Below are 27,757 nucleotides of genomic sequence, written 5' to 3'. Positions count from 1 at the left end.
AGAAAACTTTTTAAATAATTGGGGCGCCTGGGTGGCTCAGTCGGCTAAGCAGCTGACTTTGTTTGGCTTAGGTCATGATCCCATGGTTTGTGAGTTCCAGCCCCGCATCAGGCTCTCTGCTGTCAGTGCTGAGCTCACTTAGGATCCTGTCTCCCTCTCTGTCTCTACCCCTCCCTCACTTGTCCTTTGTCTGTGTCTCAAAAATAAATAAATAAATAAATAAATAAATAAATAAATAAATAAATAAAAATCAAGTCCCAGATTTTCTATATTATTTAATCGTCCAACAATTTAAAAATTTTTTTCTCAATCCATGTCAACATGCTTATTACTTTGAGAGTTACATTTGCCTGTCAAGCCATAACTCAAATCCTGGTTAGTGCCATCTAAACAGCTCTTCTAATACCAATCAGCTAAGAGGTAAAAAGAATCTTGTGTGAGGACAGACTACACTAGATTGAAAACATTGCAATGTTATGAGTGTGGATTTTAAATTAATACGACATGCGATCAATGTTCTCTTTGTTTACATTCATATCTATGATTTATTTTAATGTCAATATTTCATAATAAATTCCAGAGAGATTATTTCTCAACAAAGTATCTTCCACCTTGTCCAAAAAAATCAAATGCATGAACACTATAATAAAGATTGTCTGCAGTTTCTAAAAATAAATTGTATAAATTTTAGTGATGACATAATTTTTATAAGGATATCAATTTTTGTTTTAACTTTTATCGAGTAAATTTTACTGATAAGTTAAATACTTTTGCATTTAGTGACCACATACTTCATACAAACCACTGTTGGACAGACTCTGGTAGAAGAAAGAGCAAATACATACAGAAATAAAATAATTAACTTTTCAAGAAGAGATAAAAATGTATACACAGTGAATTAAAACTGCAAGCCGAATATGATACCTTTTATGAAAAAATACAAATATAGTACTTTGCATGTTCAGAGTAGAAACTTTCAAACCCAAGCTGTCTGGCTCCACATTCCTTTCTAAAATGACACTACACTGTCTGTGAAAAATAGTTAAGTGATTTGTGAAATTAATAGATAATAAATAACTGCATCATAACCATAATGATGATAAAGCTTGCTGTAGACACTACTAAGGTTCAAAAATAATCTCTGAAAATAAACAATATGAATTTTATAGTAATGATGGGACAACAATTTAAATTATTTTTAGTAAAATGTTAATAACGGCTAAGGCTATTCCTTATTTCTACATAAGTTAGGCATTATGCTAAGCTTTTTATATCCTCATGCAGCCCTTGCCACAAATACATTAAGGTGTTTTTACTGCATTTACTGATGACAAATTTAAGGCAAAAGAGATTAGTTAAGTGGTTCAAGCTTACATAGGATGAAGACGACAGAGCCAAGGTTGAGACCTGAGCCATAAGTATATTCAGTTCTCCAATTTCTGGTGTCGCGGCAATGTCATCCTGAACAGCAAATACAGAAGTTCTTTTCTCCCTTTAAGAGTGGAAGGGACCAAGAATATCGTGGATCAGGAGAGTATAGCGATAGAATACAATCACTTTCTAATGCTCCTGCAGAAGGGAAACCATCTTATAAATTATTTTTATTCAATATATGAAGTTTATTGTCAAATTGGTTTCCATACAACACCCAGTGCTCATCCCAAAAGGTGCCCTCCTCAATACCCATCACCCACCCTCCCCTCCCTCCCACCCCCCATCAACCCTCAGTTTGTTCTCAGTTTAAGAGTCTCTTATGCTTTGGCTCTCTTCCACTCTAACCTCTTTTTTTTTTCCTTCCCCTCCCCCATGGGTTTCTATTAAGTTTCTCAGGATCCACCTAAAAGTGAAACCATATGGTATCTGTCTTTCTCTGTATGGCTTATTTCACTTAGCATCACACTCTCCACTTCCATCCACGTTGCTACAAAGGGCCATATTTCATTCTTTCTCATTGCCACGTAGTACTCCATTGTGTATATAAACCACAATTTCTTTATCCATTCATCAGTTGATGGACATTTAGGCTCTTTCCATAATTTGGCTATTGTTGAGAGTGCTGCTATAAACATTGGGGTACAAGTGCCCCTATGCATCAGTACTCCTGTATCCCTTGGGTAAATTCCTAGCAGTGCTACTGCTGGGTCATAGGGTAGATCTATTTTTAATTTTTTGAAGAACCTCCACACTGTTTTCCAGAGTGGCTGCACCAGTTTGCATTCCCACCAACAGTGCAAGAGGCTTCCCGTTTCTCCACACCTCACTAGCATCTATAGTCTCCTGATTTGTTCATTTTGGCCACTCTGACTGGCGTGAGGTGATATCTGAGTGTGGTTTTGATTTGTATTTCCCTGATGAGGAGCGACGTTGAGCATCTTTTCATGTGCCTGTTGGCCATCTGGATGTCTTCTTTAAGAAGTGTCTATTCATGTCTTCTGCCCATTTCTTCACTGGATTATTTGTTTTTTGGGTGTGGAGTTTGGTGAGCTCTTTATAGATTTTGGATACTAGCCCTTTGTCCGATATGTCACTTGCAAATATCTTTTCCCATTCCATTGGTTGCCTTTTAGTTTTGTTGGTTGTTTCCTTTGCTGTGCAGAAGCTTTTTATTTTCATAAGGTCCCAGTAGTTCATTTTTGCTTTTAATTCCCCTGCTTTTAATCCCCTTTGGGGATGTGTCAAGTAAGAAATTGCTACGGCTGAGGTCAGAGAGGTCTTTTCCTGCTTTCTCCTCTAAGGTTTTGATGGTTTCCTGTCTCACATTCAGGTCCTTTATCCATTTTGAGTTTATTTTTGTGAATGGTGTGAGAAAGTGGTCTAGTTTCAATCTTCTGCATGTTGCTGTCCAGTTCTCCCAGCACCATTTGTTAAAGAGACTGTCTTTTTTCCATTGGATGTTCTTTCCTGCTTTGTCAAAGATTAGTTGGCCATACATTTGTGGGTCTAGTTCTGGGGTTTCTATTCTATTCCATTGGTCTATATGTCTGTTTTTGTGCCAATACCATGCTGTCTTGATGATGACAGCTTTGTAGTAGAGGCTAGAGTCTGGGATTGTGATGCCTTCTGCTTTGGTCTTCTTCTTCAAAATTACTTTGGCTCTTCAGGACCTTTTGTGGTTCCATATGAATTTTAGGATTGCTTGTTTTAGTTTCGAGAAGAATGCTGGTGCAATTTTGATTGGGATTGCATTGAATGTGTAGATAGCTTTGGGTAGTATTGACATTTTGACAATATTTATTCTTCCAATCCATGAGCAGGGAATGTCTTTCCATTTCTTTCTATCTTCTTCAATTACCTGCATAAGCTTTCTATAGTTTTCAGCATACAGATCTTTTACATCTTTGGTTAGATTATTCCTAGGTATTTTATGCTACTTGGTGCAATTGTGAATGGGATCAGTTTCTTTATTTGTCTTTCTGTTGCTTCATTGTTAGTGTATAAGAATGCAACTGATTTCTGTACATTGATTTTGTATCCTGCAACTTTGCTGAATTCATGTATCAGTTCTAGCAGACTTGTGGTGGAGTCTATCGGATTTTCCATGTATAATATCATGTCATCTGCAAAAAGCGAAAGCTTGACTTCATCTTTGCCAATTTGGATCCTTTGATTTCCTTTTGTTGTCTGATTGCTGATGCTAGAACTTCCAGCACTATGTGAAACAACAGTGGTGAGAGTGGGCATCCCTGTCGTGTTCCTGATCTCAGGGAAAAAGCTCTCAGTTTTTCCCCGTTGAGGATGATGTTAGCTGTGGGCTTTTCGTAAATGGCTTTTATGATCTTTAAGTATGTTCCTTCTATCCCGACTTTCTCAAGGGTTTTTATTAAGAAAGGGTGCTGAATTTTGTCAAAGGCCTTTTCTGCATCGATTGACAGGATCCTATGGTTCTTATCTTTTCTTTTATTAATGTGATGTATCACATTGATTGATTTGTGAATGTTGAACCAGCCCTGCATCCCAGGAATGAATCCCACTTGATCATGGTGAATAATTCTTTTTATATGCTGTTGAATTCGATTTGCTAGTATCTTATTGAGAATTTTTGAATCCATATTCATCAGGGATATTGGCCTATAGTTCTCTTTTTTTACTGGGTCTCTGTCTGGTTTAGGAATCAAAGTAATACTGGCTTCATAGAATGAGGCTGGAAGTTTTCCTTCCCTTTCTATTTTTTGGAATAGCTTGAGAAGGATAGGTATTATCTCTGCTTTGAACGTCTGGTAGAACTCCCCTGGGAAGCCATCTGGTCCTGGACTCTTATTTGTTGGGAGATTTTTGATGACTGATTCAATTTCTTCGCTGGTGATGGGTCTGTTCAAGCTTCCTATTTCCTCCTGATTGAGTTTTGGAAGCGTGTGGGTGTTTAGGAATTTGTCCATTTCTTCCAGGTTGTCCAGTTTGTTGGCATATAATTTTTCACAGTATTCCCTGATAATTGCTTGTATCTCTGAGGTATTGGTTGTAATAATTCCATTTTCATTCATGATTTTATCTATTTGGGTCATCTCCCTTTTCTTTTTGAGAAGCCTGGCTAGGGATTTATCAATTTTGTTTATGTTTTCAAAAAAACAACTCTTGGTTTCGTTGATCTGCTCTCCAGTTTTTTTAGATTCTATATTGTTTATTTCTGCTCTGATCTTTATTATTTCTCTTCTTCTGCTGGATTTAGGCTGTCTTTGCTGTTCTGCTTCTATTTCCTTTAGGTGTGCTGTTAGATTTTGTATTTGGGATTTTTCTTGTTTCTTGAGATAGGCCTGGATGGCAATGTATTTTCCTCTCAGGACTGCCTTCACTGCATCCCAAAGCGTTTGGATTGTTGTATTTTCATTTTCGTTTGTTTCCATATATTTTTAAATTTCTTCTCTAACTGCCTTGTTGACCCATTCATTCTTTAGTAGGGTGTTCTTTAACCTCCATCCTTTTGGAGGTTTTCCAGACTTTTTCCTGTGGTTGATTTCAAGCTTCATAGCATTGTGGTCTGAAAGTATGCATGGTATGATTTCAATTCCTGTATACTTATGAAAGGCTGTTTTGTGACCCAGTATATGATCTATCTTGGAGAATGTTCCATGTGCACTTAAGAAGAAGTATATTCTGTTGCTTTGGGATGCAGAGTTCTAAATATATCTGTCAAGTCCATCTGATCCGATGTATCATCCAGGGCCCTTGTTTCTTTATTGACCGTGTGTCTAGATGATCTATCCATTTCTGTAAGTGGAGTGTTAAAGTCCCCTGCAATTACCACATTCTTATCAATAAGGTTGCTTATATTTGTGAGTAATTGTTTTATATATTTGGGGGCTCCTGTATTTGGTACATAGACATTTATAATTGTTAGCTCTTCCTGATGGATAGACCCTGTGATTATTATATAATGCCCTTCTTCATCTCTTGTTACAGCCTTTAATTTAAAGTCTAGTTTGTCTGATATAAGTATGGCTACTCCAGCTTTCTTTTGACTTCCAGTGGCATGATAAATAGTTCTCCATCCCCTCACTCTCAATCTGAAGGTGTCCTCAGGTCTCAAATGAGTCTCTTGTAGACGGCAAATAGATGGGTCTTGTTTTTTTATCCATTCTGATACCCTATGTCTTTTGGTTGGCGCATTTAGTCCATTTACATTCAGTGTTATTATAGAAAGATATGGGTTTAGAGTCATTGTGATGTCTGTATGTTTTATACTTGTAGTGATGTCTCTGGTACTTTGTCTCACAGGATCCCCCATAGGATCTTTTGTAGGGCTGGTTTAGTGGTGACGAATTCCTTCAGCTTTTGTTTGTTTGGGAAGACCTTTATCTCTCCTTCTATTCTAAATGACAGACTTGCTGGATAAAGGATTCTCGGCTGCATATTTTTTCTGTTCATCACATTGAAGATCTGCCATTCCTTTCTGGCCTGCCAAGTTTCAGTAGAGAGATCAGTCATGAGTCTTATAAGACTCCCTTTATATGTTAGAGCACATTTATCTCTAGCTGCTTTCAGAATTTTCTCTTTATCCTTGTATTTTGCTAGTTTCACTATGAATGTCGTGCAGGAGATCGATTCAAGTTACGTCTGAAGGGAGTTCTCTGTGCCTCTTGGATTTCAATGCCTTTTTCCTTCCCCAGTTCAGGGAAGTTCTCTGCTATGATTTCTTCAAGTACACCTTCAGCACCTTTCCCTCTCTCTTCCTCCTCTGGAATACCAATTATGCGTATATTATTTCTCTTTAGTGCATCACTTCTCTAATTTTCCGCTCATACTCCTGGATTTTTTTATCTCTCTTTTTCTCAGCTTCTTCTTTTTCCATAATTTTATCTTCTATTTCACCTATTCTCTCCTCTCCTTCTTCAGTCCGTGCCGTAGTTGTCTCCATTTTATTTTGCAGCTCATTGATAGCATTTTTTAGCTCCTCCTGTCTGTTCCTTAGTCCCTTGTTCTCTGTAGCAATAGATTCTCTGCTGTCCTTTATACTGTTTTCAAGCCCAGCGATTAATTTTATAACTATTATTCTAAATTCACTTTCTGTTATATTGTTTAAGTCATTTTTGATCAGTTCATTAGCTGTTGTTATTTCCTGGAGATTCTTTTGTGGGGAATTCTTCTGTTTGGTCATTTTGGATAGTCCCTGGAGTGGTGCGGGATTGCGGGGCACTACCCCTGTGCTGTCTTGAATAACTTGCATTGGTGGGCGGGGCCGCAGTCAGACCTGATGTCTGCCCCCAGCCCACCGCTGGGGCCACAGTCAGACTGGTGTGTGCTTTCTCTTCCCCTCTCCTAGGGGCAGGATTCACTGTGGGGTGGCGTGGCCTGTCTGGGCTACTTGCACACTGCCAGGCTTGTGGTGCTGGGGATCTGGCGTATTAGCTGGTATGGATCGGCAAGGTGCACATGGGCAGGAGGGGCAGGCTTAGCTCACTTTTCCTTTGGAGATCCGCTTCGGGAGGGGCCCTGTGGCATGGGAGGGAGTCAGACCTGCAGGAGGGGTGGATCCGCTGTTTGTGCGCTGCAAGCAAGTTCCCTGGCAGGAACTGGTTCCCTTTGGGATTTTGGCTGGGGGATGGGCGAGGGAGATGGCGCAGGCGAGGGAGATGGCACTGGCGAGCGTCTTTGTTCCCCACCAAGCTGCGCTCTGTAGTCAGGGGCTCAACAACTCTCCCTCCCGTTGTCCTCCAGCCCTCCTGTTCTCAGAGCAGAGCTGTTAGCTTACAACCTTCCAGATGTCAAGTCCTGCTTGCTGTACGAACACACTCAGTCCGGCCCCTCCGCTTTTGCCAGCCAGACTCGGGGGATCTGCTTGGCCACCGGGCCGCCCCTTTGCCCCGGCTCCCTCCCGCCAGTCCGTGGAGCGCGCACCGCCTCGCCGCCCTTCCTACCCTCTTCCGTGGGCCTCTCATCTGCACTTGGCTCCAGAGACTCCGTTCTGCTAGTCTTCTGGCGGTTTTCTGGGTTATTTAGGCAGATGTAGGTGGAATCTAAGTTGTCAGCAGGATGCGCCGTGAGCCCAGAGTCCTCCAACGCCACCATCTTCCCAGGATTCCCCATCTTATAAATTATTAATGGACTTGGCACATGCCTGTGAGGACCAGGGTGATTACATACTGTATATATGTTATGAATTCTTATATATTTTATAACTACATGTAGATAATATGGAAGAACTTGAATATTCATTTTTTTAAATACAAAACAGGAGAAATAAAAGGAGGGACAAATGGACATGCTTGAGTGAGGTTAGATTCAAAACACAGTTCTACCATAAGAATCCTACATTTATACGGGGGTATCTATTTCATCTAATTTAAGTGAGATATATTTATATGCCTCAAGTTACGTATCATATAGAAAATATAAGAAGAAAACATTGAGCTGAAGATTCAAAGCTTTCCACAATTAAAGATGCATATGGCACCCATAATATCCTGGTTAACTGGATGTCCAGTTACTTTATTTAAGATGGTTATCTTATGAAAACATTTTTTTAAGATTAGTGTGAATTGCGAGTTATGTTTATGATAGAATTTATTTCTATTGTTCTGAGTTTGACTAAAAGTTGCACTAGATGTTTCCATAGCAACTTCATGGGGAACATTTAGAACACTTCCTTCCGGCAGACATTTGAGAATATATGTGGACAGTCACTGTGTGAGATTTAGTCAAGAAAATCACTCAGGGACAAAATAATATTTTAAAGCCACGCGTGTCATTTTGAATGTTCTTTCTGAATTACAGAAAGTTCGATCTCCACTCTGCTTCTGCTACCCGCTCAGATGTTCTTTAGGTTTCATGCTGTCTGAAATTTTTGTCAACTTCAAGATCTCAAAATTCAAGGTTCCATTTTCTGATGATAAACCTGTCTTAACATTTCTCATATTTCTTAACTCCTGCTGAATTTAATCATTAATGGGTCATCAGCTGTCATTCCTTGACCCTGTGCTCTTTTTACTGTCCAACATTGCTGTACTGACTTTACTTGTCTCCACCCAGTGAGAAAAATGATGGTCAGGCATTGGAGGGGCATCATTTTGTGGTACTTTGGCAAACCCCATACCTAGGACTTTTGCCATTCCTGTTAGCAAATCCTCCTTTTTGAGTCTCTTTCCCTGTTAATTTTGCCAGTTTCTGTTCGTCGATAGCTGTGATGTTGCAAAATGATACTAATTAGAGCCAGTAAACAGGTGACCATGTAGTTGATGTCTAAATCAGAAACACTTTTCACTTTTGAAAGTGAAAGAGGACACCATAAAAGTGGGATAAACCAGCACTGTCTCGGAGAACCTGGGTTGTGCCATCCCAACAAAAGTAGATCAACTTTCTCATCTGAATAAGTGTTCAGTGAAACTTGAAATTCTCTTTAAAAAAAAAAAATTAGTCAATTCCCTATTAGACATTTCCAGGGTCAGTTTTAGGTTTGAGTCTCAATAAATGAAGTCCTTCATCCCATCCCAAGTTTATTTCAACCAGAATTGACAACTCTGTCCTTCCATTAGAGGATTTAGACTCGACCACCTCAAAATCTCTCTCTCTTTCTCAGTAGTCATTTTCCTTGTGAGACTTTAAAAAAGGGCTTTAATTCTTACTCAAAATTCTGTTCCTTGCTATACTATATCATTGGCTTTCTTTGGTGGTGGGACGTAGGGGCAGGTGGCAGAGACTGGGGCCATGAGAATTTCTTGGCTTTCTTCTTATACTGATCATACCCTTATTTCATGTATGAAATAGTCCTTTCCCACCCATAGACCTAGTCATTATCTAAGAGTTTCTCCTTGGTTTTATAGATACCTTCCCCAGAGAACACTTGCTCATCCATCATAGTAGATTCAGACATGCCTTAAGCGATTGTCACTCTGCAACCCACTTTTTACAGATGTGCTAGTTGATGGATAAATATCTGAATTTTTGATGATACCTCAAAGTTAGAAAGTCCAAAGCTACAATGATGTTTGCCATTGAGCCTACAAAATTTGTTATTCCACTTTTAAAAATCACCACATTTCCTTATTTAGTCATAGTCATGAAACCTGGGATTAGTCACAAATGTCCCTGTTTTCAGTATTTTCAGATAAAATTAGTCACCCAGTCTCATAGGCTTTTCTTTCACCATATTCCTTACACTTATTACCGAGTTGTCCCCTATTACTGATTCTCTGCCAGTTAGCCCCACATAGTGCCTCTACCAGATTAATCTTAAAGCTTAACTCTGATAATTCCAAGCCCTTGAGCTGTTCAAGAACTTTTATGTTTTTTCTTCCGGAGTTTGACCTAAGTACAGACTTCTTACCTTCGCATTCATGGCTTTCCTTTCTCTGGCTTCAAAACGTAACTCCAGTTGTTTTCTCTTACAGTATTCTCTTACAGTATTATAAAGTACATATATGAGCCAGATTGGATGTCATGCTGTTTCTTAATATTACAGGATGTTCATTCTGTTTCTCCCTCTACAGACATCTCCTGTCGGAACTCCATATTCTTAAGGTCCTTCTCATAGTTCATCTCTTCCATGAGAAATTGTCTATTCTCTTATCAAATTTGAAATCTTTCCTTAATTCTCATGGTACTGTGTTCTTACTTTTTAAATTCATGTTATTCTTTCTCATAAGTGTTATTTATATACTTGTTTTATCCTCCTTATAGAGTGTTGTTTTCTAAAGGAGAGGATATAAACTTAATTTGAATACAGAAATATCATGCTTACTTATACTAGCCAATTATTAAGTACTTGTTGAAATCATTCCACAAATGTGACTATTTGAATATTGTAGAAATATGTATATAACTGTAATGTAAAAATATTATTAGAACTCTCTGCAAACAAAATTTGTTTCCAATAATCAGGTGGCAAGTATCTTTATACCCCCAAAAAGAGTTAAACTGGCTAATGCATGAAGAAAGTAAAGGGTTTATTCATAGATAAATCCTAGTCTCTGATAGAGCTATGAAAAGATACGAGGTCTTTTCATTTTACACAGAGCCCTCTATATGCATGCAGACTGCTGCAATCATTCATTAAGTAGATTCAGTCTCTCATTTTCCTTAAATCATCACTGATTTGAGCTTACTGTTTTCTCAATTTAGCCCTAAGAAAATTATGGCCAGTTATTCATTCTCTAATGAACCTAAAAGTGAACTATATTTCGTTGCTTGTAGGATGGTATGGGAAATCTGAGAGTCACCAAGAAGGGAATCCGACTTGAAGGTATATCTGAGTTTCTACTTCCATTGTATGTGAAAGAAATTCATTCCCGAAAGGTATGTGACATTGGCTTTGGCTTAATGTAAAAGATAATTTAGAGGTTATGTTTTAGCTTGAAATAGGAGGCCAGAACCCCCTTATCTCTTCAGTATGTATTTAGTGTCCTGAAGTTAAAGATTTATTTGAAGAAATGAAAACAAGGAAACAATTGAAAAACCAGTGGAGAAGGTTAGTTTGAAACAGACAAATTAGAGAACCATTTCTGAATTAAACTGCAGTGTTGCTTTTGTTAGTCTATAAATTTGCCTCTATTTTCACTAGAAGTTAAAAATACAACATCATGGTAATTTCAAAAGGGGCACTTGATACATCATGAGTAATTTTTGCAGGAAACATTGACTTGAATAAATGACTTTATTTCAATATATTATAGATCTTTTCAGCTCAAATGAACGTGCATTTTCTAAAAAGAAAAGATGAGGAAAAGTCTTACTATAGAAATTAAAGTTATTTCTGGATGAACAGTATTTAAAATAAGCACGAATATTTATCCTTTCAAATGTGTGGGTGTGTGTATGTGTGCCTTATGAGTATTTTATCACTTACCAGCATGCTAAAAATCAAGATTATAGTTTAGCCTTTATACATTTTGGCTTTTGTGTGTTACTTTTCAGAAAGTATTATTGGATACCAAAAAATATAACTAGAAACTATTAGGCATATGTGTGTAAGTGTGAAAATCCAGTAAGACAGGAAAAAACGGAAGGCTTGTTATTATATAAAATGTGGAAAGATTATTAACCTTACTTCATAAATATGAAAGTCTATTTTAGACTAGAATCATCTTTAAATATTACCAATGTAATATAATAGCAAAGGGGTTGCATAGTAAGCCATAATTTACTCATTTCCTTCAAAGTTATTTTTTTTCCTTTAAATCTCATAGTGAAAACAGAACAGAGGATTATTTTTCATAAAACTTCCAATTAGGTGAATTATATTAACTTTAAGTTTATTTTGTTATTATATACAAACCTTGAGAGCTTCACACATGCACCGTATTGACTGCTATTCTCAGTACTAGAAATTTATCACTGAGATCACCTTACCTGCTGGATTTGGGGCAGGTGAATAATACCATAGACAAATGTATGAACACCTGACCTTACTATAAAAACTGCTTAAATTTAAAAGATACAAGTTATGTCTTTGTTTTCTTATTTTTTTTTTTTTTTTATGAACGCTGAAAAAAATAGTGGGCATACCTAAGTTAGCACCTTCCCTCCTACTGGAAGTCACCGCCACTCACAGTTATTTACTGTTTTTTTTTCTTGTGTTCGGTACTATTCAACAACTTAGTATTTGAAGAAATGAAAACTTATCCATGGAAACCAAGAAATTACTGAACACAGAAAAGTGAGAATAATCATAGGCAGGAACTTCTTTGAAAATGATCCCATTGATAAGTCCAGGGACAGCAAAGATTGATCCTTGAAGCCATTTAGATCAATTCAGAGTGGCTGCCCGGGAATCCAACTTAACAGAAGGATCGGTAAGCCCTTTGCCAACAGGCAGGCCATAGTATTTATCTTCCCAGTTGAAACATTTTTGAGAGTATAACAACACCTGTGCACCAAGATTCTCCTGGGAAACTGGATCTGTGTTTACTCCCTCAGTGGACCAAATAAGAAAGGGTCCACTGATGTGATAGCTTCGAAATGGGAGGTGGTGGCAATCAGGCTTCCTGACCTTTATCCCTGGGGAATTTTGCAACCTCAAGTTCATAAGCCTTTCCAAATCTTACTGTGCTGATTGAAACCTCTGTGCCCCCTTTCACATCCCAGACATGTTGTTTGTCCTCCTGTCCCCCCTCTTCTCCATCTTCCAGTGAAGGCAAAAGCCAGCACAGCACACACAGGTAGGAGCTTGGGCCGTCAACAGACAGGAGGCCTGGTGTTGGCAGAAAAAATAGAGACTCATTTCCTCTTTGAACATTTCTCTACACGTGCACCATAAAAATAAATATTTAAAATGAAGAGAAAATATATATCTTTCATCAGCAGTTCCCACGTTAGGATTCTCTTGCCCATGAATATAGGCAGTGCTTTGTTCTCTGCCATAAAGCCCACTTACTGTTTTAAAAAGCCAGCCAGTTTCTCTGAGCCTGAGTTTTCTCATTAATACAGTGAGTTTCATAGCAATGTATCAAAATACTTCTTCGGTTAAGAAAGAATGCACAAATTCCAGTAATACTAGTAAGAATGAGATCTTTATAAACCCTATTATACATTTCAGGATTTGCACACACTTTTGTGTATTTGAATGTTTTTCTGATAATATATCAAAGTCCCTGTAGGTCTAAGTTAAGGAAATCTATTAAATTCAAAAAGTACTTATAAGGATTCAATTGATATGAGAAAAATACTATACACTATACTCTATTATATGTATCAATTTTAATTTGTATGAATTTTTTCCCTGCAATTTTGATTTGCACCTGTTTGTGTGTGTGTTTTCCTGCATTAATGGCAGTGGGTCCCTTTCTTTATATTTGACTAGTATGCCACTCTGAAATAAAGAATTTTCTTATTTAAAGTAACTTCCTAGGTATGTAGGTGTTTAATCCCATACTATTACACAGATTTCTATCAGTCAAAAAAACTCAGTTGCCCACAGACACACACGTCTAGTCTCCTAAAATAGTAAACCATGGGCTGTTTCTACTCCAAGTTAATTTGTCTCCTTCTCCCACCAGTATAGATAGATATTTGAAGTTTACTGTTATAAATCACAGCTTACTCTCTTCTTCATGCTTTTAAAAAATCAGCCTTTTTTGAGTGGTTCATCATTATCAGTACACAGAAAAACACATTACATTCTGTGTTTGAGATATCTTAGAATTCACTGCATATTTCAGAATTAGCAACATTATTTTCAGGGAGTAAGTACTTACCTAACATTTGTGAAGTTACATATGTAGTTTTTCAGATAGGCAAAGTACAAAGGATATGGGTTTTGAGGTTACCTTACCATAAATGATAACGATGATAGTAAGATTTTGAGTCAAACTTCAATGCACGTGATTTAACATTAGGTCAGAATCTTTTAACTATCAGGAAATTAGGGCAAATAATCACCAGGTTCTTTCAAAAAAATGTAAGTAGAGCATATTTCCCAAGGTTTTATAAGTCCAGAGAACTAAGGTGATTAAATTACCTGCACTTCAGGGATGATTGCCCCAAAATTTTGCATCATTCAATTCTCTAGAACTTTTTGTGTTACCGTGCCTCATCTAATAGTCACTGAACAGTTATCTTGTTAATTTTTTTTTCCTGTTCAAGGATCCTTAATTAAGCGGTACCTTACCATTGACCCCTATCCCAGCATCCTTCATGATGGACTGATAATTGTGCTGGGGAAACTGCTACCAGATAATTCCAATTCCAGTAATTCTACAGCAAAGCAAAGTTAAAATTTGAGCCCTTGGGACCTCTGTTTTATTTTTTTTTTTAATTTTTTTTTTTAACGTTTATTTATTTTTGAGACAGAGAGAGACAGAGCATGAACGGGGGAGGGGCAGAGAGAGAGGGAGACACAGAACTGGAAGCAGGCTCCAGGCTCTGAGCCATCAGCCCAGAGCCCGACGCGGGGCTCGAACTCACGGACCGTGAGATCGTGACCTGAGCTGAAGTCGGACGCTTAACCGACTGAGCCACCCAGGCGCCCCGGGACCTCTGTTTTAGACGGGCTGGGAGTAGGCTATGCTCTCCCCTTCATGTACAGTCTTTTCACTTGGCTTCAAAACCTTGATGCTCAGTTCTTGGTGCAGTTTTTGGTCTTGTGTGTTCAATTATTCTTTATAGAGTTCAGACAGAAAGCAATGGGGCCAGGCAAATACAGAAAATCTCTTTCCTGTTTACACAACATGGTGATCTCCTGACCCTGTATCTTTCAGGTACCTTGGTAAACCTCCTCTCTACAAACAAATTCATACAAATAGAAATTTTCAGACTTCTGTAACCATTTTATTATTATCATTTTTATCATTATCATTTTACATGTAAGTGTTTGAGTGTTTATTATTTTACTATAACATCTTCAAGTTAAAAACACATATCATTCCGAAATCTTTACACTCAGAAAAAAAAAACTATTAACATATGATAAGCATTACCAAATTATATAAATACACATCTGCACCAATAAAAGGGTAAATATAGAGGCATGAACATGCTATTTATAATTAATATATACATGATTTAATAGAAGAAAAATATGAAATAAATGGGAAAGAATTGCTAAGCTTAAATATTTCTTCACAAGAGTATCTTTAAAAAAATTGTCTTTATGGTTAAGAATAAAAGACTATGAATATCATTAAGAAGCTGGATGCATTAGCTCCACGTTTTAATCTCAGACAGTGTTCATTAACTCCCTGCCGTGCAATCTGAGGTGATTAGCTCCTCTCCAATTTGTCCTTACCCCTCTTCATTTTCATTTTTTTTTGATAATTATATTATTTTAACTTTGTCACAGTTCATAATATTTACATTCTGTTCTGCAACTTTAATTGTGTTGGCACATTGGTCTTAATTCTACAGATAGATGGCTGCAGTATTAACCACCAACTCCTTTTGTTACGGCGTCTTCATGACTGAGTTCATTATTCTAATCATTCCCTCCTTACTTATATTTCATTGCTAATGAGTTTTGTTTGTTAATCTTTGAAATATTTCATGCTGAAGGTGCCTGACTATTGTCTTTATCTCTTCTGGGAATATTATTAATGGTTCATCCCTTCTTCTCCTGTTAACTAATTGCTCTGTTAAATTCCACCACTGAGTATTGCCAGAAAAAGTCTGAAGGCAGCCTAGTATGGATGTTTCTCCTGCTGATGACATGAATGTTCTGCCTGAATACATTCTGCCAATACATTTTTGCCATTTTATTTGAGGGAAATGTTGTCTATCATATCACTCAGTATCTTTCATTTTTATTTGTTCAGGTCTTCACTGCAGAGAAAGCAACCGTTCTTATGTTGGATCATCTTTGTCGTCCACAGCTATCATCGTTTCTCGAATTACTTTTAAACTCTTTATTTTTCCTCTGCATGCAAGTAACTTGTCATCATCTACAGTTTTTCTTCCATGTCATTGGTTGATTTTCCTCCGTATGAATTTTGCCCTTGCTCTCTCTAATTCTTTTCTTTTATGTATAAGGGAGGAGGTTGTTCTGATTCTCAGACTTTTCCATAGATGCATAGTCTCCTTGTAAATCATATTAGGTTATTTTTATTGTCTTTGAGCTATGGTTTTACTAAAATTAAAAATTTATAATTCTAAAACTTAAAGCACTTGCCTGACCTAGTTTGAGTGATCTCCAACGAGTCACAATTTGAAACAAGGAATCACAGTCTAGTTACTTTGTTTCCCCAGTGAGATAGTTGGTGGGAAAGGGAAGATAGTTGGGGACTCCTTTCCCTGCCTGAGGTTCTACTAAATCACAGGCCAACCATATGTGGACTATTTTAATTCCATGGGTCTTAGTGGTCCTTTCTGCCTCTGCAGAATTCTTCCAGTGGTATATAAATTCTTGGTAGACTTTTTTAGTACAATCTACATTACCACCCTCTTTTCTTCTATCCACACCGGTTTATTTAGGTTAGACTTCTCTGAAATATATTAACACTCCTTGTTTTCTTCTGGGGATATAGACGAAAGTTGGAGAGGGATAGCTGTTACAAGCTGCTATGAAATAATCTTTTTATTCTCCTGGCTTCCACTTTTTCAAGTTTATGGCATATGCTTACATCAATAAATTGTTGGCTTTTCCAAGAAAAAAAATGATTAAAAAAAATAACTGTAGTTTAACTTGTTAACTAGTGAAGGAGAGAAGTTTTTGAAAACTTTTGTATTTTGATGTATAGTATTAGGTAAGATCTTTCCTTCCCTCCCTCCTTCCTACCCTTCTTTCTCTCCCCCTAACCATGGCCATAGCCCCTAATACTAGAATGTAGTCTATTTTCCATCGCTGATCTGAAAATATGACTTTTCTTATACACTACATTCTTAAACATAGATTTATTTCTGGTCTGTCAGTTCTGTTCTATTGACATACTTGACTAAAATCAAACTTTAAGAAACATTTTTTTTATAACTGTGAGAGCAGTTCTTTTTTATTGCTCTTTTTCAAAAGTTTTTGCCTATTGTGCATTTTCTGTTCCAAATGAACTTAATAATCAGCTGTCAAGTTTCATAAAAATTCCTGTTGAGAACTTAATTATGGTTAATTTAATTTGTGGGAAATTGACATCTTTATAGTTTTGAGTTATCCTATCTAGGAACATGGCTTCTCTTTTGATTTTTTTTTTTCAAAAACGTACCTTGTAGTGCTTAGGAACATTTCTTAATATTCCTTTTTATATTAGCATTACAGATTTGTTGTCAATCATATTATGGTTCTTATTGCACACAGGAGTGCCTTCTCCAGTTGCTTTTCTCATTGGCATCTGTGTGTATGTAAAAAAGCTGTTCTTTTGGTATGGATATATTCTGGCCATTTTCTTGAAATCTTATTATTTCTATTATATTTAAAATCATTCTTCTGGTCATTTAGACAATGATTTTTAATAATAACAGCTAACATTCAGCTTATACTACCGTTCTAGAATCAAATTCCTGGTTTCAAATTCTGGCTCTGTTGATTAGCAGTTGTGACTAAATTACCTTATTTGACTTCTCTGTGCCTTATTTTTATCATAGGTAATACAAAGTTCATAGTAGACCCTAATATTTTTATTATTAAACTAATAGTAGTATCCAACCCAAGGAATATTGTTATTTTTGATGAAATTCAAACATTATATTAAATGCTTTGCACTTTGTAGCTCATTCAGTCCTTACTATGTGATATGTATTATCATCAAAGACTGTATTTTGAAAGTAGAGTTTAAGGATTTGCTGGAACACTATAAATAGGATGTGAGAATAAGAGATGATCTAATATGATATTAGGTTTTTTTTTTTTTTTTTTTTGTTCTGAGTAGTTGCTATTAACCAGTTGGGGGAAAGTAGGGAATCAGGGAAGATTGTGAGCACATTTTTGAAACTGTTAATTTGCCTGTTAGAAGGACATGGATTTCAGGTTAAACAGGTAGATCCATGAGTCCAGATTTCATGTTAGAGGTGCAGGCTAGAGATATAAATTAGAGACATTGTCTGTCTGTCTGTCTATCTATATATTTATCTGATCTCAATACATGAGATTAGACAAGAATATCAAGTAAGTGGGTGTAAAATAGAAAACAAGAGGAAGTTCATTGAATGAGTCCTTGAGTATCCAAATTTGAATAGTTTGGAAGAAGTGTAAGAATCAAACACGAATTAAGAAGGAAAGTAGATTGAGGTGGGAGGAAAACCAAAAGAGTGTGGTATCCTAGAAGCAGAAAGAAGAAAGTGTTTCCAGGTTGATAGAGAATTGTTTCTGATAGGCCAAGTAACATGAAGATTGAAAATTTATCCTTCCATTATTAGTTTGATTATACTCTAGTCAGAAATAGTTTTTAGCACATTTGAATATATCTATTAATAGGAGTTTTATTTTTAAATTTAATGTATTGATTGAATTTCATGAAAAGGTATCCAAATATCAAAGTATTTTATTCCTGGGATAATCTTTTTTTGTTCATGAGATAGCATTTTTTTTTAATAAACAATCCTGAACATTAAATTTGCACTTTACAAAGTGTTTTTGCTCATATTACCTTACTTAATTCATACTGCTATCCACGAGGGGCTACTGTCTTTATTTGCAAATGGCAATCCAGCTGCCTTAAATTTTGCAACTTAAGTCTTAATACTCTGACTAGAATCCCAATCTTCCTATCTTGATTCACTGCTTTTAACAATTCATCAGACTCTCCAAATTAATCCTTTTAACATATTCTCCAGGAAACCCATGTTTCTATTTATGTGTGTGGAGTGCTAGTTTGGACGCATAGAAGAAAGTATGGGGATGCTTTGAGCATAGTGGAGAGTGGACCTTGCTTAGGGATGAGAAAAAAAATAATACCATGATAGGAAATCTTCATTAAACCAGGAGACAGTGTGAAAGTGCTGAATATATAAATGTAGGTGAAATTAGCTGTCCAGGGGTAATATTCCTTGGACTAAAAAGCAAAACAACAAAACAAAACAAAACTATAGGGAAACCCCAGAAGAGTTCTACTTACTGTGTGGTTTTTGTTGTTTTTTTTTTTTTTTTCTAAAGATGGTGATTGTCCTCTCACTCGTATGGTCTCTAAAACACCGCAGAAGCCTTACAGAGAAATAAAGATTCTCCCATCGCTTCATATTTAATCAGCTGCCTTTTCAAACAAATATGTAAACAAGTTACCTGTAGTTTCTCTTCACCAACACACACACACACACACGCGTACACACACACAGCCCTACCTTTACTAGTTTCCAAGAAAATATGTGAGATAATGAAATAGCAAACCTAGAACAAAAGAGAAACACCTGTTAGCTAAGGTTGCTGTTATTACCGTATCAAATTTTTATCTTTTTTACAATCTGTTGCAGAGAACCTGGAGCAGGGTTATATTAAACATAGAGTAAAATTAAGGTGCTAATAAGTATTACACATCTTTTAATGCCTCACAGTAGTCTGATATAACAATATGAGTCAGTGTTAGGAATTACCTGCCTGAAGGAGAACAAATAATTAAGCTATTCATCTTGAATAGCTCCTGCTACCAATTATTAAGTCCCTTCCATAAGCTAACTGCTATGTGAAGGGCCTGGTATGCATTCTTATCCGATTCTAACAGCAGTTCAAACGAAGGAGACATTATTACATTCATTTTACAGATGAGAAAAAGCATGCAGCTCAAAGAAGTTATATAACTTACCTGCGTATCACAAAAAGTTGGGGGCACAGATCAAATCCGGGTCTGCCATATACTTATAACCCATGCCCTTAACTGCTGTGGAATCTCTATATCAGGGAGTGGAACAAGCAAAGTCTTGACAGAAAGAAGGTGAAGGAGATTTCTTCAGAATTCTATTATTATTATTACTGTTCTCTGAAACATTCCATACTTTCTACAAAGGATTATTTTTTTTTCTAAAATCCTTGCTATGCATTTTGTTTTTAAATAGGTACTTAGGCCTTTTAAGAATTTTTCTTGCATGAGATAGAAAACAGACCCTTGTTATAGCGAATGCCACTCTCTCGTGAATGGAATTTTAATCACACATCCGTATCATTGCATATAATGGAGCTAAAGGAAATTATTCTCCAGCTAGTAGATTACTTCATTACCCCAAACTTGTATATCTACCTGAGTGTGTGGGTGCACTGTTGGTATGCAGGATCATTGCAATCATGATGAAGTGAGAGATTCTCTGAAAATGTCCAAAGTTCTGGGAGCAGACTACAGAGAATATATTAGCAACGCATGCATTAGCTCAGTGTTTTACAAACTTCTTTGTTTTTTTTTTTTTTTTTTTAATATATGAAATTTACTGTCAAATTGGTTTCCATACAACACCCAGTGCTCATCCCAAAATACAAACTTCTTTGAATATGAGCCACAGGAAGAAAGATATTTTACATTGTAGCATGAGATACACTCTGATTTTTTTCCTAATTAATATATTCTAGCAAGGCCATTCTCTTTTAACATCAACTGAATTAATACATTAATATTAATTATAATTTTAATTAATTAATTAAATAAAATTAATAGAGTTATATATTATAATTATTAAATAGTGATGTAAATTATTAATATGTAATATGTATATTTGTTGCAACCCACTACATTGATTCAATGGCCATGTCATGTGTGTGACTTGAAAACCACTGTCCTGGCTATTAGCTACTCAAATAGTATGGTCAATGAATTTTTGGCAAGGTATTTTTTCTTTTCTCTCAAGTGTCTCAGATGTAATGGATTCGGCAGTGGGGAATATGTAACACTTTATTTGAATTTCAAAGGACAATATATACAAGGTGTGAATACCATGAAAGCAACAACCATGTGTTTTGACCACTTCCTCCAGCTGCGCCTGGTAGATTAAATGTCCAGGGAAATTTTAAACTTTTTATTAGTATATGTGCATACAAAAAATACACACATCTCAGTGAATATTTTATTGAGAGAACGAATGGTTTGTGTATTCCAAAAATATACGTTAAAACCACTCAAAAGGATGTTGCTCTGTCACATTAGATAAATGGAATAGGTAACCATATTACTCCTAATATTCTGTATTTGTTCCACAAGTTTTTAACCAATACAAACACATATGGTGAATTAGATCCTAGAATTGCCATAGATAGCATAAGAAATAGTAGTCATATTAACTTATAAAGAGACAAAGTAGGTCTTGCTTGCATTCACTAAAAAGAATTAAAGAGAACAGAAGATCTAGTTTTGAATTTTCAGAACTTTATGGGTTTATTATGATCCTGTCTGTACCTGAGCGACAAAATGATCTGCCTTATGTTTCTTATGAATGGGTTGTTGCTTGATTATATTGTTTTTCTTAGTTTACAGAATATTTCTTTTTTCTTCAGTGCTTTGTCCTTAGAAGTCAGGCCTGGGAACTGAGTTTTGGAAAAATCTTAGGGACACTATTTTCTTTTCACTTGAATTTGGGTCTTGCACACTAGATAAGTATCCATAGATTGAGCTCATATGCCTCCATATGAAAGAATTTCATCTGGGATTTAAAGAATGATTGGGACTTGAATTTCAAATTGCATAATTTTTATGAGCAAGAAAATAATTTTTAAAAACCATTGTTTAAAATACAGTAAATAGGACAGCTCGGTTTGATAAGAGAGTCAACGGTCTCAAACCCAGGCAGGCATAGACTAAGGGTGTTCCAAGACTTTGCAGGAGGTACCAAGACATGGATATCTGTTTCCAGACTCTCAAGTTTCCAGTACACTCTTTTGTAAATTTCATCTGCCTGAGAATGATGCTGTAGTTGCTACTTCTCTTTTTCTCACTTCTCTACCATCTACCACTTTTTTTCTTATTTTGCAAAAGGTAAAGACTGTCATCAATCTTTTTTTTTTTTTTTTACATTTTTAAAAACATTGTTGATTATGTAAGAAATTTAAAATAGGGGATAAGTGACTGGTTAAACAACAATGAAGGAGTTTGAGGATACATTGCACATGAAGTACAAGTTTAAAGTTGATAGCTGATAGATAGATAGATAGATAGATAGAGCCGATAAATAAATGTAAAAGATATAGAGACTGCAAAGTGTCGGTGGCTACGTAAGAACTGTTGAAAGGGCAGTGTATGCATTAACTCATGGCAAAAAACCTCTCTCTCTTTGGAGTTAATCAAAAATAGGTTAGTTATGATGAGACAATATTGATATATTTGAAATGACACATCAAACATTTTTCTGATAGAAAGTAAAACTAGTTTTACTGATGATTTAGGTTATATGGAAGATGTGTTCTATCATTTAGATGAGTTCAGTGTACAGTTCTATAAAATTGGAGCATTCCACAAAATACATTTAAAATATATATACAATAGGTAGTGTCAGATAGTTTGTCCCCTGTAAATATTAAATTGTACATACCAAAACTGTTTTAAATATTAGCTTAATGTTTGAATGGATATATTTTTAAAAGATATTTTAGGGAGATGAGTAAGCAAAAAATATTTGGAGGATAAAGACATCAAGGAGCAGAGAAACATTGATTTGGAATGCAGCTTAGGCTTTACACATTCAGGGTTGGAAGGCAAAGAAATTTGAAATTTATCCTTAAGGCACTGATACTCTAAACCGTGTATGTTATCTTCCTTTTCCTTAGTATACTATATTTCAAATTAATAAAATTCATTTCTTAAAAATAATAAACAGATTTTATTAACTGAAAAAGATCTTCATTCTTACCCATTATTTTGGATTGCTGTATTTTAACGCGTTGGGCATTCGTTTAATAATTCTAAGACATAGAATGTTAGAAATTTTATTAAAAGGCATTATACTGAACCACAGATATATTTTTAAATATATTTATATATATTCAGCATCTTTTTTTAGTGTTTATTTATGTATTTTTGAGAGAGAGAGAGAGAGAAAGAGAGAGAGAATCCCAAGCAGGCTCCGTGCTGTCAGTACAGAGCCCCACACATGGCTCAGTCTCACAAACCGTGAGACCATGACTTGAGCTGAAATCAAAAGTCAGAAGACGTTCAACTGGCTGAGCCACCCATGCACCCCAGAAGTGTTCTGTACTTTAATACTAAAATCCATTACTCTTAATTATTACAAATTACAGTATGTGTATTTACTCAATTGATGGTTTAGAAATGATTTTAGATAGAAGATTGTTTCTTCAAATGAAATCTTGCACAAAACAAAAGCAATATAAAGCAAATGGATATGGAGATCTGGCTCAGCCTGATAGGAATCTGTTGGACTTCTGTTACTCCTTGAAAAACAGTGGTTTTTCCAAACATTATACCTTGAAAAACACTGGTTTTGACCAATATTTTTAGTGTCATCCTACACTGTTCTCATTGTATACTGAGGAAAGCTATCAAAATAAAATCCAATTATAAATACCATATATAACTACCTTTCTGTCCATATTTTATCATAGTATGCTTCACTGTATGCTTCATCACTGTAAAGACTCATAATTTATTATAGTCACGATTTTGCTTTTTCAGATATTTCTTCCTCACTTCTCTGATTTTCCTTTGATTTGCATTAATAAAATAATTGAAAAATTTAGAGTATAATCTCTATTTGTTAATGTTCCATCTCCATAGCAATTGAAATCTTTTGAAGTAAAAACAACCTCCTATAAACCAGAACCTGCTTTAAATAGCACCTGTGTGACAAAATAAGTAATATTTATCACAAATTTATCAACACATACCAAGATCTTGAAATTTCCAGAGATTAATAAAAGAAAGAACAAATTATGTCCAATGTAATTGTGGTTTTATTAATTTTATTAATGCTAAATGTAACGTTTTTATTACAACAAATCCATATGTTGCCCTTGATCATCCTGCTTTTAGAAATTTAAATTTATATCCTGAAACTTCACAAATTTGTTGATTGATTCCAACAGTTTTTTGGTTGACTCTTTAAGGTATATATATGTGTATATGTATGTGTATATCTATATATATAGATATACACATATATATGGCTTCAACCCTTGTTCTATGTCCTATGTCCACTTATGTCTATAAGATTTCTGTAGGGTGTTGTATGGAAACCAATTTGACAATAAACTTCATATATTGAAAAAATAAAAAAAAATTAAAAAAAAAGATTTCTGTAGATTTCCAGTGGACTTAGGTCCTCTGGCTCCAATTCAACATTTGGTGACTATTTTGGTTTATTTTCCCCCTATATCATAGGAGAGTTCTTCTGTCATAACATTTGCACAAATTTGGATTTCTGTCATTTCCTGGATTAATCCTTTAAAACAAACAGATATAGGAGCACCTAAGTAGCTCAGTCATTTAGGTGTCTGACTTTGGCTCAGGTCATGATCTCATGGTTTCTGGGTTCAAGCCCCTCATTAGGCTCTGTGCTGACAGCTCAGAGCCTAGAGGCTGCTTCAAATTCTGCGTCTCCCTCTCTCTCTGCCCCTCCCCCACTCGCACTCTGCCTCTCTCTGTCAAAAATAATAAATAAACATTAAAATATTAAAAATAAATAAAATGAACAGATGTAGTCACACACTATTTTTTTAATTTTTAATGATCTCACAAAAGTTTTACGGAGTTGGAGTCTTACATTTTGATATGCAATATGGTAAAATGCTTTTATATAATAAAAAGTGTATGTCATATTATTGTATGGTCACATTTAACATTGTTTTGCTTTAATCTGTTTATATAATAACAAGCATTTTATTTAATCTGTTTATATAATAACAAGCATTTCTCTTGCCTTCCCTTTCAAGTACAATGAAAAAATTCTATGTAAATATGTTTATGTATTTTTGATAAAAAAAGTAAAACATGATGGAAAAATGGTCACTAATTTGTTAATAAAATTTACATTAGATAACTAAATGAAACATGGGAATAGATTATACATTATTTAATTTAGACACTTCTGTGTTTTTAAGTTATTAAACAAGCATATATATCTGGTCCAAATTTTGAACTCATTTCAAGGCCCTAATTTTCAGGACCCCAGAGAATATTGTAATTTCCTCTGTTTTGTGTTTAGTTAAAAACCTAGAGGAAAGAGGTTTTTTTGCTAAAAAAAAAAAAAAAAAAGAAAAGAAAAGGCTAGGTCAACCTACATAATTCAGGAAGGAGAAAAAGAGTGGAGAGAGGGAGAAAAAAACTGGAAAGTACTAGAGGCATTTGTCAGATTCTATAAACATGGATCGGGCAAAAAAATAATTATATATTCAGATTCTTTTCATAGATTTTGAGATATGCAAATTAAGGTTTTGAACTGTTAAAATTTACTTTGTGCTGTGAACTGTTTCTTTGACCCTGACACCACTCTAAGGCTGAATTACATGGTTCTAGTCTTTAACCAGGTCACAAAAGTACTAATTTAGAAATTTAAATGACTGGAAAATAAGGAAGGAGACAATAAGAGGAATAGTTAATTAAATGTCACAGCTCTTGTATGCCCTATATTCAGTGTCATGCCTACCTATGCACTAGTTATTAGTTGAGTAAAAGTTATTGTAGCAGTATTTTTTCTGATGAAATATGTAGGTTAAGTTCATTTACTCTATCTTTTTCTTATTTCTTGAAAAGTAAAGTAGTGCAAGTAGTTCCCTTTAATAACCTTAGATGTAATTAGTAATTGTCTGCCGTTGCATCTCTTGCTAGGAAGTATTTGGGAAGTGAATTAGATTCTTAATTTTTTTATTATATTTAATTTTATCATGAAGTAAGAAAGGAAGAATTTAACATAATTTAATCAAATGTCTGCATGTCTTGCTTTTTTATCTTTTTAAGATCAGTGCTGATGTAACACCACGACCTTTGTGCCCTCTTCATCTATCTATGATTTACAATCAGCATTTCATGTTGCATGTCACTCAGTTTACTACAGTTTCATCATACTGGCTTCTTCTTTTGATCATGAAAATCTAAATCAGGGAAAGGAAGTCAAAATATTCTTGATTATGACAGATAACAGAGTTTATCAGAGAGAACGTGGGAAAGAATCCAATATAGCCAAAGGCTTTTGCAGAGAAAGTAATTCTAAACTTTCCAAGTGCTCTACATTTTATTTGGAATAATGTTTAATTAGCTGAATAGTGAATCAGACATCTAACCTTTTATGTCATTTCAAAAATCTTTAAATTAATGGACAGGTATATGGTTTTAATAAGGAAGACTATAAACTATTATTTTTGGCTAATTAAGAATTTTATGGGGCACCTGGGTGGCTCAGTCGGTTAAGCACCTGACTCTTGGTTTCGGCTCAGGTCATGATCTCATGGTTCGTGAGTTCAAGCCCCACATCGGGCTCCACTCTGACAGCATGGAGCCTGCCTGGGATTCTCTCTCTCTCTCCCTCTCTCTCTCTGCCCCTCCTCTGCTCTCTCTGTCTCTCAAAATAAATAAACTAAAAAAAAAAAAAGAATTTTATGTCATACTATTATATTGTCACATTTAACATTGTTTTGCTTTAATCATGTTGTTTTCTAGATGTTTTTGTTGTTTTGATAGTTATGAAAAATAGTTGCGTAAAAGCAATATGTGAAGACTGATTCAGATAGCTTTTGCTAAACAAAAACAAAGACAAAAACCAAAAAATAGTTTTGCCCAAAACTTAATACCTTAAAACTGTAAGCATTCATTATTCCTCTCAAATCTGTGCATAGCCCGGTGGTTTTTCTAGTTTGTACTAACTGTCCTGGGACTAAAAAATCTAGAATGTCCTCATAGGCATGTCTCAGTTGGCTATGATGGCTGAGATGACATTACATATGGTCTCTCATCCTGTAGGTTACTCCCAGCTTGAACACATGATAATACAATGGTTCCCAGCAGCAAAAGAAGGCAAATCCCCATGTGCAAATGCATCTCAAGCCTCTGCTTATGGTCAGTTTGTCCATGCCTCAATAGCCAGTACAAGTCACAAGATTGAGCCCAAATGCAATGATGAAATTGACTCTACTTCCTGATGGTAAAACAGTAAAGTCAGTTTACAAATGGCATACCAATGGGAGGAATTTATGGCCACTCTGTAAGATACTATAGAGGCTATCATTATTTCTGGTCTTAATAATTTTATAGCACTTTTTTTTTCATTTTGTAGTTTATCAATATAATTTTCTATGAAAGGTACTTATACGTTTGTTTTAAAAGTAAAATTTTAAATTACACTTAATAGAATGAATATTTTCACTTAAAGTCAGGTGAGATTCCTAGATTTTTGCTATTCTATGTTTATGACAGAGCTTTGAATGGTCTTTGAAGACACGGAATACCTGCTTATCAAATTGTTTTAGAAATCTTGGTTTTGGGACATTGAATCTTTTCTGCAATTTTAAAATAAGCAATATAAATATTAGAATTATTGCATATCATGATCATATCAACAAATGTAATTTATGTGACATTACTATGAGTTTAAAGGCATCATGCTAATAATTACACATCTCTTTGAATTTATGTGATTATGTTGTGCTTAGGATAGTAATATTAGTAGATTAGTTGTTGACATTGATTGTCCTATGAAGATTTATAGCTTGGCTTTATAGTATATTAAAATAAACACTAGCAAATATAAGATATATGTCAATCTATTTGACCTAGAATCTTTACATAATAAAGCACACTAAGCTAGGATACATTATTATAATGCTTTGGATGTGCTATTTGTCTCAATACTTGATTTAAATGAATATTATAGATTTTGATGCAATTACCATAGTCTATCTTTCCTAACTGTTATTAATTGATAATTTTACTAAGACTACAAAACTATAAACTTGGTTCTCTTTTATTTTCTTTATCAAGCCATGTCTTACTGCCATAGTACAACCAAATTATATCTATAATTAATGTGAAAATAGGTTTGCTATTTCCAGACTTAC

The 27,757-nt window shown here is 35.2% G+C and overlaps 1 protein-coding gene across 2 annotated transcripts in view; it reads left to right on the top strand.

The window, feature by feature from the left end:
• Positions 1–27,757, top strand: part of SGCZ (sarcoglycan zeta) — a 1,087,629-nt gene that overhangs the window by 864,339 nt on the left and 195,533 nt on the right. For both annotated transcript variants that reach the window (XM_078445396.2, XM_078445397.1), the window contains exon 3: positions 10,624–10,725. In XM_078445396.2, coding sequence (XP_078301522.1) covers positions 10,624–10,725 — 102 coding nt within the window. The remainder of the gene's footprint in view (positions 1–10,623; positions 10,726–27,757) is intronic.

This window comes from Panthera onca, chromosome B1 (assembly GCF_046562875.1).
Source record: "Panthera onca isolate mPanOnc1 chromosome B1, mPanOnc1 haplotype 2, whole genome shotgun sequence".
Taxonomy (NCBI): Eukaryota; Metazoa; Chordata; class Mammalia; order Carnivora; family Felidae; genus Panthera; species Panthera onca.
This window is presented reverse-complemented; position numbering and strand designations above follow the sequence as displayed.